This window comes from Anomaloglossus baeobatrachus, chromosome 2 (genome assembly GCF_048569485.1).
Source record: "Anomaloglossus baeobatrachus isolate aAnoBae1 chromosome 2, aAnoBae1.hap1, whole genome shotgun sequence".
Taxonomy (NCBI): Eukaryota; Metazoa; Chordata; class Amphibia; order Anura; family Aromobatidae; genus Anomaloglossus; species Anomaloglossus baeobatrachus.
This window is the reverse complement of record NC_134354.1, coordinates 715,006,685-715,024,616: the sequence shown is the minus strand read 5'-3', so window position 1 is coordinate 715,024,616 and position 17,932 is coordinate 715,006,685. Positions and strand designations below refer to the sequence as shown.

The following is a 17,932-nucleotide window of genomic DNA, read 5'->3' as shown; positions in this document are numbered from 1 at the left end:
AGAGGGAGAGAGAGAGAAGAGAGAGGGAGAGAGGAGAGTGAGAGAGAAGAGAGAGAGAGGAGAGAGAAGAGAGAGAGGAGAGAAGAGGAGAGAAGAGAGAGAGAGGAGAGAGAAGAGAGGGAGAAGAGAGACAGGAGAGAGGAGAGAGAGTGAGGGAAAATGAGAGAGAGAAAAAGAGAGAGAGAGAAAGAAAGAGAGAAAAAAAGAGAGGGGGAGAGAAAAAGAGAGAGGGGGGAGAGAGAGAGAGGGAGAGAGAAAAAAAGAGAGAGAAAGAGAGAAAGAGAGAGCGAGAAAGAGAGAGAGAGAAGAGAGGAGAGAGCAATGCAGCCTCATTCCGTGAACTGCTCCGATTTTAGAGGTGTGTCCTGCGGCTCACAGCTGATGTCCAGCTCCTCCCCTCAGTGCATAATTAAATTATAAATAAATAATTTATTACCGGGACGGCCAGGACTCGAACTCGTGAACTAATGCTTCTTAGGCAAGAACTCTAACCATTGAGCCACTGGGTCTAATAAGGAACATAGGCAGATTTGGTAATCTTTAGCTCTATACTGCAGTAGAGAATCTAGAAGCAGATTGTTCAGCTGCAAGGATGGATGGGCGGATGGATGGGCAGGCAAACAGCGGCAGTACCGCACTCATCACCGCACACACGCAGGCACTACAACCACCATCGTCACCGCAGGCACTACAACCCCCAATCATTCTCCCCTCAGTGCATAATTAAATTAAATTATAAATAAATAATTATAATTTAAAGTAGATTAAATTTTTTCCCGGGACAGCCGGGACTTGAACTCATGATCTAGTGCTTCTTAGACGAGAGCTCTAACCATTCAGCCACTGGCTGTAATGGGAAACATAGGCAGATTTGGTAATCTTGACGTCTGCATTGCAGACTGAAGTCTCTGGTGACAGCGCGATTCACTTCAGGTGCTACGTGGAGAGGACACAGCGCTCGTGTTCTACAGTGCTCCCTGTGTCATCTTCATGTAGCAGATCTGACAGTGTCGTGTGGATTACTTCGGACCTGGAGGGGTATTTGGAGATTTTAATAAAATGGTGAAAAAGGGTGTTTTTTTTGTCTTTTATTCCAAATAAAGGATTTTTCGCTGTGTGTGTTTATTTACTTTCACTTACAGTTTAATCATGGAAGGTATCTTGGGGAAACGCCTGCCATGATTAACTCCTTATTACCCCGATTGCCACTGCACCAGGGCAATTCGGGATGAGCTGGGTAGAGTCCCGGGACTGCCGCATCTAGTGGATGCAGCAATTCTGGGTGGCTGCCTGCTGATATTGTTAGGGTGGTGGGCTCCCCATGACATGGCTCTCTCCATCCTGACAATACCAGCCTCCAGCCATGTGGCTTTATCCTGGCTGGTATCAAATATGGGGGGAACCGCATTTTTTTTTATTATTATTTATTTATTTATTTTATTGCACAATATAAACCCGCCTGCCGGCGGCTGTGATTGGTTGCAGTGAGACAGCTGTCACTCATCGTGGGGGCGTGTCTGACTGCAACCAATCATGGGCGCTGGTGGGCGGGGAAAGCACGGACTAACTAATTGAATAATGAAGCGGCAGCCATTTTCAAAAGAGGAAATGCCGTTGGAGATTTCTGACAGCCGTGCAGCGAGTTGCCCGTGATCGGTGAGTATGAAAGAGAGAGGGATTGTGCTGGGGATGCAGGGCGCATGCAGATACGAAAGGTGCACACATATTTACTGTGAAAAGCCACACTTTTGGTGCTTGAACCGTTCTTGAACGTAACTCTAACTGCTGAACTTTTAGCAAATAGCTCGAGTTCATCGAAGGACTTGAACACCCCCCAAAATCACTCGAACATGAAATTGGCGAACCTCGAACATCGCTCATCTCCAGTCACCATTAAAACTAATATAGCGGCTACTTCCATCTATGTCTACGTAGTTGGAAGATCTTGAGTCTCAGATCACAAGTAAGGTCCCTAGGAAAGATATATTGGATTATATTATATTATATTATATGGGAGGTTACAAGGGAAAGGGGAAAGGATAGGAACCAGATAGGTCTTGATGCCAAACGCATAGATGGGAAACTATGTGGCTTCCTGGCTGAGTGGAAGAACATATCCTCCAATCCATGGGTCCTCTAGGTTGTAGCTCAGGGACTCAAGAGAGAGTTTTGTCATTGTCCCCCTGAGAGATTCATCCTCACAAAACCCTGTTCCCCGGCCATTGACAACCGACTCTAGATGGATGTAAAAAAAAAATAATTGCGTAAACATGCAGTAGTTCCTGTTCCAGTTCTGGATCATTTTCAGGGTCATTACTCAACCCTCTTTTCGTGAAAAAAACCATCGGGTGATTTCCGCATCAAGAAAAACTTAAAACCACTAAACCAGTGGGTCAGATACAAAAAAATGTTGCATGGACTCAATCAAAACCACTATCCCTCTTCTCCACAAAAATTTGGTCATGGCCACGGTAGATCAAAAAGAGGCTTATTATCAAATTGCCATCCATCCAGACTCCCAGAAATTCCTAAGGTTCTCCCTGGAAAAAAGGGAAAGGTGTTCCACTTTCAGTTTCGGTGCCTCCCCTTCGGCTTGTCCTCTGCTCCTCGGACATTCATGAAAGTAATGGCCGAGGTAGTTGCTCATCTCAGAAGACATGATGTTACAATCATACCCTACCTAGACGATCTTCTACTGGTAGCAGACTCGCAGGAGGAGCTATCTCGGGGGATAACTATTACTTTAGGACAGCTTCAGTCCCTAGGTTGGGTAATAAATACTCACAAGTCAAACCTCCATGCAGACACCAGGAATGTCTTTCTGGGAATTTTGTTGGACTCCACCGTAAGAACATCCTTTTTACCGATGCAGGAGATGAAGAGGTGATAAGGAACGGGATCAATGCCTTCAGACAGAAGAAGAAGAGCACGATCAGGGAAGCCATGAGCATCCTCGGCCTGATGATGTCGTGCATCCCAAGCATCAGATGGAGCAAATTTAACTCCAGGGACCTTCAGAAGCTGATCTTGACCGCTACGATTGGTTCCCGGTAGTCATTGAGCAGCAAGATCAGTTTGCCTCACCATGTCAGGGATGCTCTAAGATGATGGACGAATTTTTCTTCCCCTGAAAAAGAATCTCTTCAGCCAGGGACCAGTGCTTTACCAAGAAATACAACACCTACACTTGTCGGCTTGGATCCTGAAGGGAGGTTCCTGAAGAATAAGGGCCTGTCGGATGACATTATTTCCACCCTCCAGGCAAGCAGGAAACTGGTAACAAGGACCATTTACAGGAAGGTCTGGAGAAGGTTCTGCACATTCCTGGGCGAGGAAATGGTAGACAGTGCACACCCAGATATTCCCAAAATTTTTGATTTTCTTCAAAAGAGCTTCAACAAAGAACTGAAACCAAGTACGCTGAAGGTACAGATTTCAGCTCTTAGCATCTTCTTTGATGTCCCACTAACCTCCCATCCGTGTATCTCCAGGTTGGCAAAGGGTACCCAAAAGTTGAGACCTACTGTAAGAGTTTCAGTGCCCTCTTGAGACCTGGGTCTGGTTCTGAACGGACTCTGCAAACCCATATTTGAACCAGTCAATCACATCTCTATTGAAATGTTGTCTGTTAAGACTGTATCCCTGGTAGCAGTTACAACAGCCAAAAGAATCGGGGAAATCCAAGCCTCATCCATCAGTGATCCCTATCTTCAGGTCTTAGACGATTGGATAATACTGAAATTGTATCCAGCATTTCACCCCATAGTAGTCTCATCCTCAGATCTGGAGCAAGAAATCATATTGCCCTCTTTCTGCCAAAAGTACAAGAACCAGAAGGAATGCCGCTTGCATTCCTTGGATGTCAGACAGACGGTGCTGACTTATTTGGAGGCCACCCGGAGCTAGAGGTTGGACTCTAACCTATTCATACAATTCAGGGGAAAAAATAGAGGTAGGAAGTCTGCAAAAACAACCCTATCAAGGTGGGTAAGATCCGCCATAAATTCAACTTATAAGTTGGCAGTTAAAGACCCCCTAGTAGACATTAGAGCCCACTCTACTAGGGCATTATCCATCACTTGGGCAGAAAAAGCAGGAGCTTTGATTGAGCAAATCTGTAGAACGGCCACCTGGTCAGGTCCAAATACATTCTGTAGGCATTATAAGTTAGATGTCCTATCCAACCAGCAGACCTCGTTCGTTAGGAAGGTGCTTCAAGCTGTGGTCCTCCCCTAACAATAGTTTTTTCTTTTAAACTGAAAAATAAGGAGCGCTGATAGTGTAATACTAACAGATCAGTGAGGTAGATCAGGAAAAATGCACTCACCTGAAAAGGTTGTGATAGTCACAACCACTGATAGAGCATAGGATGATGGCGTCTGCTGCAGCCCAACGTGGATAGTAACTATGTTGCTGCACTGGTCCTGAAGAAGAGGTATGTCCTCGAAACGCATAGACCGATGGAATAAAAGAATACGTTTATAACATCAACGTGCTACATCTTCATTTTGGCTGATGCGCGGCATTAACCCCCTCTTCACTCTGATTTGTATGCAATAGTTTTTTCTTTGGTATTCTCCTGTGGTGCTGTCATGTGGCAAGCTGGAAAATTGGAATTATAACCTACCAGTAATGATGTTTCCAGGAGCCCATCATGACAGCACCCGTATATCTCTCCCTAAATTTTTTTTATACTTAATGTGAACTTAAACATTTGTATGAAGGAAGCAAAAATAAAATTGTGTTGTATTCATCCTGGTGTGGTACTTGGAAAAGTCACTGAGGAGGTTGGGGTGGGAGGGGCTTTTAACCTCTTGTGTTTTCCTGTCCCTGTAGAGGTTAAAGCCCCTGTCACATTTAATGACTTTCCAGCGATCCTGACAACAATATGACCTGATAAGGATCGCTGGTAAGTCGCTACGTGGTCGCTTGTGAGATGTCAAAGAGTCAGAACTTCCCAACGACACAGCAACGATACAGCGACTGTAGCGACCTGGCTCCTGGAAACATCATTACCGGTAAGTTGTAATTCCTATTTTTTAATTTAATTATTTATTTAGTTGGCTATATAGCTGTACAAACTATGTAACTACTGTGTGAAAACATGGAGGTGTAAAAAGATCCTCCTTGATTTTAATTAGTTAATTCATTCATTTAATTAATGAATTCACCTCATTGGTCTTGCAGTAGGCCTCTTGCTCGGGGTGTGAGAAGTTCTAGGTTCGAATCCCGGTCAGAAAGACCAGACTCTATTAGCCTGCGGACAATTTGCAGGTGCAATACTCCATTCAGGACTACATGTGGTCATTGGAGGAAAAAGCCCATTTGATGTCTTGATTTTAATTAGTATGCAGGTTAACGTGCCTTTAGTACATGTGAAAATGCAGACATGTGTAGGGGGCCTTATACACAGCCCATAAGTCTTAGATTTGCTACATCTACATCAGTCAAAGCAGTTATTCTAGGAAAACTACACCAAGGAGCCCAGTAACTGATATGTCCCTGGATTCAGGCTTTCTCACCCTAGGTTATGCTGCTCTTAGATTTAAGCATGTGGTGACATTGTTACTCAAAGACAAATAAAATCTTCTCGATAAATCAACTCTAGTTTGTGTCCACCTCAAAATTTTAGTCCAATAGCAGCTACTTCCAAGTTTAGAGGCTGGGGAGGGGGGGCTCAATAAAGAGTGGGATTGTACCACCCACAAGAGAATCAACCACACAGCCATAAAGCTAAAGCAGATCTGTTGCTGTAATATTTATAAGGGCAGCAGATTGTGAGAACAAACCTGTTTTAAAAAATAAAATTCTTCTGATTGGTGGAAGGTCCCAGTGGTTTGACCCCCAAACATCTACTTCTTATTACCTATTCTGAGAATAAGTAAAAACCGGTGACAATGTTTTTATACCCAGAATACTTTAATCTCAGTTGTTTGTACTGATGTGAAGCTTCACTAGAGGAAGATGCTCAAAGCCCCTTAACTTGCACGTTACTTCCCAAAGTTCATATATAGTAGTATGGTTTCCTCGGGGGTTGAGATTGGCATTTACGCTAATCTACCTCCTCCCCCCTTGAGTAAATGTGTCATATAATGGTAAATAATTGGCAAAAACATTTTGAATACTTTTATTATAATTCTGTCCTATAGTAATTTACGGAAAATCGTCAAAAATATTGTCATCCTCCTTTAAAAAGCCTGTGTCGCCTATTATCTAGACTCCATGTTTGCAGAGGATCCGATATATTACACTACTATCTTTGCTGAAGTAGAACTAATTATTCCACTATTTGTGATACTACCGTTCCATTTACTGTCAACAAAGTATGAGGTGACCAATCCTGATTTTGGTATAAGACTCTAGTTTTTCCTTGTTTTTAAGCCTTATCAAAATTTTTTCAATGGCATCAGTCATGAGGCACCTGTCTTGTCTAGTGAGGTGTGGAGCATGCGGTGATAAGATGTTTCTGCATATATTCCGTGTAGACAATCCTCTTTCAAGTGTGTGCCGGACAACTTCAAAACAGATTGCGGCTGCCTTTGAGGATTGAGAGAAATCGATAACTGTCTCCGAGATGGCCCTGTATGTTCAGCATGGACAGCGCATCATTCGTCTAACTCAAACACTTCTCCAAATGTTTCAAGCTAGCATGTTATGTCAGGAGGAGGTTTTTAATGACTATATCATAAAAAAATCAGAGAGTAAAATAACTAAACTTTCCATAGACTGAAGTCTTAGACAGGTTGGTAAGTTTTTGGGTCACCTACTAATATTTATATTTATTCAAAATATCAAGGAGATGACTTCCATGCTCCATACGTGGTGGACATGAACAGCAGGCAGGCTGTTCTGTGCAGAGACATTTGCTTTCATCATTTGCTAGGACTTGTACTTCTTAAAGTGAATCAGTCACCTCCCCAGCTTTTTGACACTTAATCTGACAGCAGAATAATGTATGGTCAGAGTGTCATGCGATGTTTGCCTCTGCACACACTGGCTGGCAAGGTGTCGTCAGACTCTCTTCACACTGCAGAGTCTGACAAGCAACCTTAGGTTTCTGGATTTTCAGCAAGAGCCGGGCGTTGGCTGGTTCAGGTTCACTGGTCTTCAACTCTGCAGGAGTTAATTGCTGAAGAGTGCTGAGTAGAACCTAAGTGGCTATCCCTCCTTCCAGGAGGTGCCAATGATAGCTTCAGTTTTTACTCCAGTGCTCCTGGTCACTGTGTTTTTCCTGTATATGTTGATAAGTGCTGTGCTTCACAATGGTGGATGTGAATGTTCCCCTGTTGTGCGTTATTCCCTCTCTTTTTGCGTTGCCCCCAGTACACATACTGTCTCTCCTGTGTGTTTTGAGTGCTGTGTACAGGTTTCCGTTATCCCTTGTCTGTGTTGCTTTGCTGAGTTTCTTCTTTGTGTTTTCTGGCCCGCCCCAAGGGTGTGGGGAGGGGAAGTAAGTTCAGGGTCCGGACAGGAGTTAGGGTCATGTTGGGGGCTCGAATATGGTTACCATCAAACCTACCTTCGAGATAAGGGAGAGCACAGGATTACAAGACTTAGGGCCAGCCTAGGGGCCCCTATCCTGTCTCCATGTACCCCATGACACAGAGACTCTGATTCCTGTGATGTGTCACTTCCTGAGATACTTAAAATTGTGATTTTATCAAAACTACATTATCAGCAGGAGATTATCACTAGAAGAATACTAAACCTGCTGTTAGTCAATCATATTTATGATCTCTGTATAATTCTGCTCCAAACACTGATCGGCAGCTTCCTGTGTGCATTGTACATGTGCAAAAAGTTGCCAATCAGTGATGTGGGCAAGGTTATACAGAGCTAAGCATTCAGAGAACTGCTAGATGTGCAGCAGACAAAACATTGATTTTATCCAGATGATAGCAAGCAGCCCAGTAGGTGACACATTGCTGGAATCAGGGTCTCTGCCTCTACATTATGCTGCTCTCAGGTGAGAGAGCAAAAATCTAGTGACATATTCATTATAAGGATGCTCATTTACCGATGATTGGCTTGTGGTAGCAGGCTACCAATTACCCAATGAATAAGTAAGATGATCTGTTGGTGGAGGAAATGAGTTTTAAGTTTGTTTCAAAATAATAGTTCTGGGCAGCATATTGTCCCGTGTTAAAATGTGGGGCCGAGAGCCATGACAGTATATGTGCAGAACAATTGCATTACTGATTGTTCTGTGCACATGGGAAGTGCAGTAATCTTCTCTTAACAGTATAACCACTTCACGACCGATGACGTATCGGTACGTCCTAAATTATGAAGGGGTGATCACCGTAGGCTGCTGCGGTGAGCCAGCAGCGATGCCTGCACATGTGTGCTGATTTGAACAGCAGACATGTGCGGCTATCAGGCGCAAGTGGATCCGTGATCCACCCACACCTGTAAACCCCTTAGATCGCACTGTCAAAATGTGACAGTACGATTTAAATGGCCGCAGCGGGGAAATCACCTCTCCCTGCCCCCATCGGAGGCTCCGTGACACGATCATGGGGAGCCAATAATTGTCAATGGTAGTGACGGGTCATGTGATGACTCATTTCCCTATCATCATGTAGTTCCGGTTACAGCCGACAGAGCAGCAGCTGTAACAAGAGAGCAGCATTTCTGCTGACCAGAGCTGTGCAGCTCTGATCTACAGAAATGAATCAGCGATCAGACTGCTGATCCTTATAGTACCCTAGGAAGACTAGTAAAATAAAATAAAAAAGTTAAAAAAGTTTTAAAAAATGGAAACAACTAAAAAAAAACCTTAAAAGTTCAAATCACCCCATTTGCCCCATTGAAAATTAAAGGGTTAAAAAATATATACATATGTGGTATCGCCACATTCAGAAATGCCTGATCTATCAAAATATAAAATCAATTAATTTCGTCGGTACGTTTTTGGTCATTGCAAACTTTGCGCAAAATGCAATAGCAAGCAATGAAAACGTAGTATATGCACAGAAATGGTACTATTAAAAATGTCAGCTCGAGGCGCAAAAAATAAGCTGTCACTGAGCCCCAGATCCTGAAAAATGAGACCACTACAGGTCGCGGAAAATGGAGCAAAAAGTGTGCCACTTTTTTTGGACAAGCTTATGAATTTTTTTAACCCTTTAGGTAAAAGTAAACCTATACAAGTTTGGTGTCTACGAAATCGTACTGACCTGAGGCATCACATTGGCACATCAGTTTTACCATATATTGAACACAGTGAATAAAACACCCCAAAAACAGTTGTGTAATTGCACCTTTTTTGCAATTTATCTGCACTTGGAATTTTTTTACTGTTTTACACTACACTATATGGTAAAACTCATGGTTTTATTTAAAAGTACAACTCATCCCACAAAAACCAAGCCCTCACATGGCAAGATTGATAGAAAAATAAAAAAGTTACAGCTATCGGAAGAAGGAGAGCAAAAAACAAAAACAAAAAAACGGAAAATTGCCGATCAGCTTTGGCTATCTCCCAATGTAATGGCCCCCTTATACACTCATTGAAAGTCATATATTAACAGTTTATAAATCTGATCCCCAGATCATTGTTAATAAAATGTTTTTTTTGGTTTGCTTTTTTTTATTTGCCTGTCTGTATTAGAAGAAACAAAATAGAAAACAGTTTTGGTTCTGCTTATTTACCAAAATTTACTACGTTACTTTGCAAAGAACTTGATGAAAGTTAAGTTAAAGAAGACTTTTCTTCTCCCTCCCATAAATAAGCTTCAGAGTGGGTGGAGTATAGCGTCTGTGATGTCATCCATCCCCCGCTCACACACAGAGGAGTAGATCCTGCTCTCCTGTCTCTATCACACCCCCAGAAGCCGCAACAGCATAGAGGATAGGGTGAGATACAAAATACTGCTCTTGGGTCAGATGTAAACACTTTCTACTGTATATGTCTTCAATTCAGCCAAACAGTCAATTTTCTCACCGGTCTTGGTGGAGTCAGAGGCTTCTGTTTTAATAAGAGGTGCAAGCATATTCATGAATCAGGAGCGTCCGGCGAGTAGAGGTTGCCTCCATCTGCCATACCAGAAATCTGATACCAGTCCTTGACTGGAGTAAATTTCTGGTGTAAAGAATACCTCAGTTCGTCATGTCATGTCAAATTTGCTCATTACTTCATGGATAGAGTTTCTACTATCCTGTCAGCCATACAAAAAAACCCAATGTCAACTGCAATATTGAAACCTTAACTTTTTGGTCAAAGATTGATCTGCTGCTTGAACCAGGCACAACAGTAATCCTTCAGAGTCTCTGACATCACTCCTGTAAGCAGTGTAGGACTGGCTACCGGAGGAAACTCCAGTAATGCCAGGCCTGGATTCAGGTACCTGCACTGCACTCCGGAGCTCTCACCTGAGCTCCAGCGTGCAGCCTAGACTGTACCGCGAGCGCCGAGTGATTGATTCCCTGGCGCTTGCGGTTCAGTTCATGACAGCTGCAGACAGGCCGGGCTGAACTCTGGAGTTCAGGTGAGAGCAGCGGAGATCAGCCCGGCCTGTCTGCAGCTGACTTGAACTGAACCGCAAGCGCCAGGGTGTCAATCACTCGGCACTCGCGGAACAGTCTAGGCTGCACTCCAGAGCTCAGGTGAGAGCTCCGGAGTGCAATGCAGGTACCTGAATCCAGGCCTGGCATTACTGGAGATTCCTCCGGTAGCCAGTCCGACGCTGCCTGTAAGAGTGCCCTGACTTGCTTGTTCTAGCAATCAAGAATATAGTTAACAGTTCTATGTGTGGGATCTTCCCTAGAGATGACTGGACCCATTGAAATTAGTTTTGGATTGTTCAGCCAGACTTTAGATAAAGTTCAGATCTGGACCTGGACTTGACCTGAACTCCATTTGAAGTCACTGATTAGGCAGTTCGGGTATCCGTTCACATGTAGCCAGATATAAACAGATCGCTTCTGGGGACAGGTGGACAGGTTTTCTCCCTTTTTTATTTTGGTGCACACTACATCCGATCACTCTGTTGTTATCTCCATTGCAAGTTGATCAAACACTATGAGCAGCTCACACTGGGCTAAGCACAGAATGTACCCAAGCACAGTGATGCTCGCTCTAGTGGTTTGCGTACGTAAAGCATCCAAATTACAAACTCGAACACTGTTTTTTTGTAAAGTCCATGTTTGGTACGAACACTGAACTTTACTTTTTAGGTGGGGAGTGCAGCCCCTACAAATGATGTTGCTTTACTATGACTTTAAAGGGAACCTGTCACCAGAATTTTGGCTATTAAACTAAAAGAATCCCCTTCTGCAGCTCTTGGGCTGCATTCTATAAAGGTTCATCTTGCTACTAGCCCCTCTTTGAGACCTAAATAACAACTTTATAAAATATTACCTTTTGCTATGGTAATGAGGTTTGCTGGCCCCGTGGGCGGGCTGTATTTCGTCAGTTATTCCCCCTCCTGCCGCTGTTCGCCGTCCCCCAGTGTTCATTTACATAGATGAGACTGCCGCCCTCATGTTCTGCAGTGCTCCTGAAGTCTCGCGCATGCACAGTGGCACTATCGCGGGACTGAGCACGGTTTTCAAATCGCGAGCGCCGGTGATGATATTGCGCAGGCGCGTGATTATGGTCGGCTACTTGAATGACGCTGGTGATGACATTTACGAATACAACTGTACCTATATATATATATATATATATATATATATATATATATCTGTACATATATGTATATATATATATATATATATATATATATATATATATATATATATATATATATATATATATATATATATATATATATATATATATATATATATATTCCTTATTTTTAAACTGTTAAAAAGGGTCTGTTTCAAGTTGTTATTATTTTATGGTTCGAAAATTTTATTTTTACTTTATTTTTAATTCTCTGCACTTGAACCTACGATCGTCTGATGACTTGTTTTGTATATTGCAGTACTGCAATATAGAGTGAAATTGATTTCCTCCTATAAAGTCCAGCCAAAGGGTGACTTAAATGGCAGTAGCAGGGGCCTTCAACAGGGTACCATGACAAACAATTGGCACCCTGAGATGTTGGGGGCGATGAAAGTCACGCATTGGTAATCTAATCATTTAAATGCAGTGGTAAATAAATGGACAAACAGCAGTGATCTGCATTAGCTCTGGTCGCTGCTGTTCCAGGCACATGTTAGCTGTATAACACAACCGCAAAGTAAATGCAGGTTTATTATATACAATTACAAATAGGGAGATTTTCTACATTGGACTAGTATGTTCTCATTTCATGTGTGTAGATTTCCACTACTCCTGCTCCCTCTCACACTCGGTAGAACATACTGATAGGTTAATTAGTATTTGCAAATTGCAAAATATTTACAGTATTTACATGTTTTCTAGTTCTAGATCTTTGTAAAGAAGCAGACATGCACAGTATAAAAGCTACGAAGCTGTAAAAGGCTGAGGTTGGTGTTTAGATTAAGGGCTCTATAGTATGAGCGTCTTTCATCTCAGTGAGAGTCCTGATTAGAGGCATTACATTTGCTTTATAGGTTTATTTAATATTAGAAACATTCAAGTAGACTGAAATTGGGCACAAAGCAGATGAAACAGATAAATGACAAAAGCAAAATTGAGTTAAAAAGTAGCATGATTTCAAACAGAATAAGAGATGACTACTCGGTTTCAAAGGTGTGAGTTACATGCAATATTTCCAGGTTTTCTGTCTTTAGTAATTCCCTTTGATCACTTTCTACGAAGAAAGGTTAGAAAAAGAAGACCTCTGGGAAGATATACTACAAACTTCTAAATTAGTGAAGGAGCTCCCAGCATCACTGGTATATTCTGGGTAAGAGGATGTAGAGGAGATAATATTTTTGAGTCTCTGAAGAGCAATGATTAACAACAAGAGAAGGAAAGCCAGGAGGCTGAGAAAGATGGACACATACACATAAACGTTTGATAAGCGGTTGGTTGCTGCTGATGATGAGGAATCCACTGAAGTTGAAAGAGAAGTAGGGAACAGTTCCAAGAAAGTTCCATTCCCAGCTTCTTCTGGTAAAGCAACAGAAGGACCAAGACCTGACATTTTGGCTTGGACAATGTGGTCCACCTTTTAAAGATCTTTGATGGGATCAATTTATGACATCTTGGAAAACCACTCGTGATCCTTCCCTTGAATTGTTTCCAGAGTTATGCAGAAGGTCAATCTGAAATAGATAAGTAAATGTCATTTTAAAATACAAAGTAAAAGTTATTTACCCTATGGAAAGACATAGAACATCTTATATATACGGTGACCTCGGTTAGAATTCATTTGACCTCTGAGCTATTTCTCCTATCTATTCGTTTGGAGGAGTTGAAAAAGCGGTGTAGACAAATTACTTGCCATATTCTTTTGATCATTAAATCTTTACTAGCGTCCAAATGGAAGGAAACTGATGTCCCCTCAATACAAGAAGTTATAGATAGGGTTTCCTTACACAACATCTATGAGTACAACATAGCCCTGAAGGAAGGTAACTTTTCTAGATATGCTGAGAGGAGGTATCTGTGGGCTCTTAAACTTAACCCAACCCTTAAGATCTACGACCTTTGATGTTATTCTCTTGGTTTATTTTGGGTTTTTATTTCTACATATATTAGTTGTTTGAATTTTCTTACTGTTTGCAAATTTTGCCTTATATTTGCATTATGTTTCTTTGGCATAGTAATAGTTGCTAGGAATCCTGTAGTTGTTGTTTATTTTTTTAATTTTACCTTTAAAATTATATTTAAAGCCTATTGTTTGTTAAAAAATGTAAAAAAATTGTAAAATAAGTCATTTCAATGCTTGCTACACCACATTTTATGTTTCCCTTTTCGCTGTTATAAATAAAGACAGTATACAAAATAAAAGTTATTAATTGTACTATTGTACTAGTAACCTAAAAATGACCGGTCACCAAGACTAACGTGGGCGGTTTTGCTCTTATTTTATTTCTACACTGAGTATTCTATTTTTTTAATTTACCGTATGGTTCGAGTAATATAGGCCTTTTTATTTATTTATTTATTATTATTTGGGGGGGTTGTCAAGGGGGCGTGGCTTACAGCATTCTATGGGGGAAGTCTTTAGGCAACTCTGCATTATTACACATTGAGCCAATGGTAAAGACCATAAAAATTAGCACTGATTAAAAGGGCCATCTCTCTGAAACTGTATAGCAGATATTAAAAAAACAAAAAAAAAACAAACCCGAATATTCAGGTGAGCAGCGGGAATAAAATAGGAGCAAAAACTGCCCACTTTTTGACCTTGTGATAGGTCATGTTTAAAGGGAATCTGTCAATGGCCTAATGTTAAAATATAATCGTCATTTTAATTTTTATTTCAGAAATCAATAGTGCCCATGAAAATTAGCAACTTTGTAATAATCTTATCAGAGAAATCTGCTTCTTTCTCTGCCAGAATTGATCAGTCATTATCAAAATTTTCTCTTCAGAGGTAAAATCTGTATGCAGCGAAGACTTTCCCATTACTGAGAGCAGATGACAGTTGGGGCTGATGGGATTCTATGATGACAGGAGGAGGAGCTAGAGGCAGAGGGAGGAGCTAGAGGCAGAGGGAGGAGCTAGGGGCAGAGCGCCATCTCCTCCCTCTTCTATCTACATGGAGTCTCATCAGTAATAGGCAGGCGCGAGAAAAGGTCATAGACTGCCTGTGCATGCGCACTACAGTACTTTGATCTGCCCTCAGCCAGGCAGATCAAAGTACACCTGCGCAAGAGCGCAATGGAGGCCTCTCTGTGAATGGCGCAGGACTCGTCATGCACACGGAGCTGGGCAGGAGGAAGGCGATCCCACAAGATGGAGGAGGCGCAGTACCGAGAGCCACGACACCCATCGGACCTGACCACCCCCTAGGTGAGTATAATAATAGCGTTTTTTTTACATTATACAGCGTAGCCTGGGCTCTAATATACAGTATTCCAGAACGCTGTATATAAGGGATCACTGGTGGTGGCCGCAGATCATTGGCGAAATACCTGGTGACAGGTTCCCTTTAAATGTATGGGGACATCATAACAATCAAAAAATAGAAACAGTTGAAAAAAAATTCAGTGTCTATATGTGTGCAATTATATATATATATACCATATATATATATATATATTATTTAGTGAGTAGATATACTTCTCGGCATTGGAAAAAGGATACAAGAAAGAGTTAATATAGAAGAAATATTTTCAGATAGTAAATATTTTTATAGGTCTGCACTGTAGACTGACATTTCACGGCCATGTTTCTTTACAGGATTCAGAGTGCTAAATCATCCAAACCAAACCAGACTCATCCTGAAGAGTTACGGTCAATAAGCCTGATGTTATATTGTATAAAAAGAGCAAAACTGGTATCATTGCGACTGGCACAATAACACAAAACAAGGTCAAGGAGCCAGGCCGAGTCTTGCTTCAGGAGCAAAGATGTTATTTCAAAGTAATAATGGGAAATCTCTGACAAATCCCAAGATTCAAGACTTTATTAGAAAAACAGATGAAAACTAAACCCAAGGTTTTTTATTTATTTATTTTTTATGAGAAAAATTTGCAGTACAGCTTAAGGAGAACCTGTCACCAAGTGAATTGTGGCCAATTTTTGCCTTTATTTTATTTTCACTGCTGTCCGTAGTATTCTCTTTTTTGTTTTCTTTTGCTCCTGTTGCTCTTCTAAGTAATATAGTTAAAAAAAATCCACCATATGATTCCAGAGATATAGGGCTTTATGGTAGAGACCATAATTAGCACTAAATAAAAAAGCCCATATCACGGGAATCATATGGTGGATTTTTTTTTAACTATATTACTTAGAAGAGCAACAGGAATAAAATAAGAGCAAAAACTGGCAACTTTTAATTTAGTGACAGGTCCTCTTTCAAGGGAGTTTGTTAGTACAACAATCTGTACCAAGCCCAGTCACTCAGTGCACCCTTGGTGTAACTAAACAGTTCGATGCAGCTTCCCACATTCTAGTTTTGTATCTATTTCCACCCTCCTCATCCTTGATTGACTGCTCTAGCTTTACAGGAGCCAGTGGAGAGCTGAGAAACAGTCACTTGAAAAAGTATTAACTAGGGTTGTGCCTGAATCTCAAGCATGATTGACGTGTCTGCCTGAGCTCCTGCTTTGTCCAGCCTGCAAAGCTACTTGAAAGCATCTTCTGTGGACCTACTATGGAATTTCCTGTTTTGGATTTTTTTTGGATTACTTTGCATCCCTTTTTATATATAACATCTTCTCTGTATTCTGGTTATGCATAGAAATAAGAACAAACTCTTTGGATCTTCCTCCAAGCAAACGCCACAGAGGACGCTGCTGAGTCATCCACTGTAGACACCACAGCTCCCTAAGAATAGAGCGTGCTTCTCTGTGAAATCCAACCTGTTTGACTGCAGAGGTGTCCCCTCTCCCACAAAGAAGAAGATTCCACAACCTTAGGACCAGTGGTGTAACGATTGCATTCGCAGTGATCGCGACTGCAAACGGGAGGTAAAGAAGGCCTGCAGGCTCTAGAACCTGTTTTATTTGGATGTTTGTCCGAGGGCGTTTTTCCAGCTGAAATACATTGCAGCTCAGAGACTTGTTGGGACCCTGTACCGCAATGTGCCGGCTGCCAATTAAGGCTATAAATATTCACTGTTCCCCATGCACATAATCCAGGGCATGGGGAGCAGCGAGTATGCCAGCACTGGGCAGCTGACCGCACTGTAAGTGGGCGCGCCGCACATGACAGTGACATCATGTGCTGCACCGCTTACACACTAGACAGTTTCGACATGTCATCATCGGAGGACATGGGTGAGCGGGGGGAAGGAGAATATTATTTGTTTTTTTTGTACGGCGCCTGGGGATATCATATGTTCAAGAATGGGGACATAAACCAGGCTGGGGCCATTATATGGATATGTATACAAGGATGGGGCCATTATGAGGACATGTATAGCGGGATGGGGCCATTATGGGGACATATATACCAGGATGTGGCTATTGTGGGGACACATATACCAGGATGGAGCCATTATGGGAACATCTATACCAGGATGAGGACATTTATACCAAGATGGATGGAGACATTATGGGGACATAGATACCAGAATATTTCCATTAGGCGGACATCTATACCAGGATGGATACATATATACTAAGATGTGGCCATTATGGGGACATACATACCTGGATGGGGCCATGATGGAGACAAATATGTGACGCCCTGGCCTATCAGGTCGTCACAGGGTATTGTGCAATCTGCCCTTCTGCATGATATCCATCTCCTCCTTGGTTACGGGTCCATTGCCTTCCGTGTTGCTAAGAACGAGCTAATCAAAACTCTAGGAACACTCTGCACCACACCCACCAGACACACCAGTGGACAGCCTGAAGGGAATAGGGCTGGCCACTAGGGCGGTTGGTAAGGGGAGGTCAGGAGTGTCAGGAGACAGACAGAGAGAGTGTTGTGTTGGAGGTGAAAGGGAGAGGAGGTTAGGAGCTGGGCTCCTCGCAGACTAGGTCGCAGACGTTGGTCTGGGCCTGGTAGGAGCTAGAACCCTGGTCTCAGGAGATCGTGACAAGGGGCACAAAACTGCCGAACAGGGCAGCCGGCGGCCTTGTGCCATCTCCGGGCAGGGGCCAGGGCATGACGGGGTATGTGGACCCTAGGCCAGGAAGTAGCTTCAAGCGTCCTGGTAATTCACCCGAGGAGGACGGAGCCTTCAAGATTCGTTCTCCACCCGCTCCAAAAATCGGGGTACTAGTGCAACGAGGGGGATAGGATTTTCCCAATCCACAGTCCAGAAAATCCCAAGCGTGAACCCTGAGAGCAAGCTCACCCAGTTAGCCATACTAGTGAGCGGGACCCGACTAGTTTTACACTACAGGGACCAATCAGTAGAAAAGGTGCCAAGAAAAAGATCACAGGCTA

General features: G+C 42.4%; 1 protein-coding gene across 2 annotated transcripts in view; it reads right to left on the bottom strand.

Moving 5' to 3' along the window:
- Positions 1 to 12,511: 12,511 nt before the first annotated feature.
- SERTM1 (serine rich and transmembrane domain containing 1) overlaps positions 12,512 to 17,932 on the bottom strand; it is an 85,472-nt gene continuing 80,051 nt past the window's right edge. For both annotated transcript variants that reach the window (XM_075334603.1, XM_075334602.1), the window contains one exon: positions 12,512 to 13,185. In XM_075334603.1, coding sequence (XP_075190718.1) covers positions 12,729 to 13,064 — 336 coding nt within the window. In that variant the 5' untranslated portion in view covers positions 13,065 to 13,185 and the 3' untranslated portion in view covers positions 12,512 to 12,728. The remainder of the gene's footprint in view (positions 13,186 to 17,932) is intronic.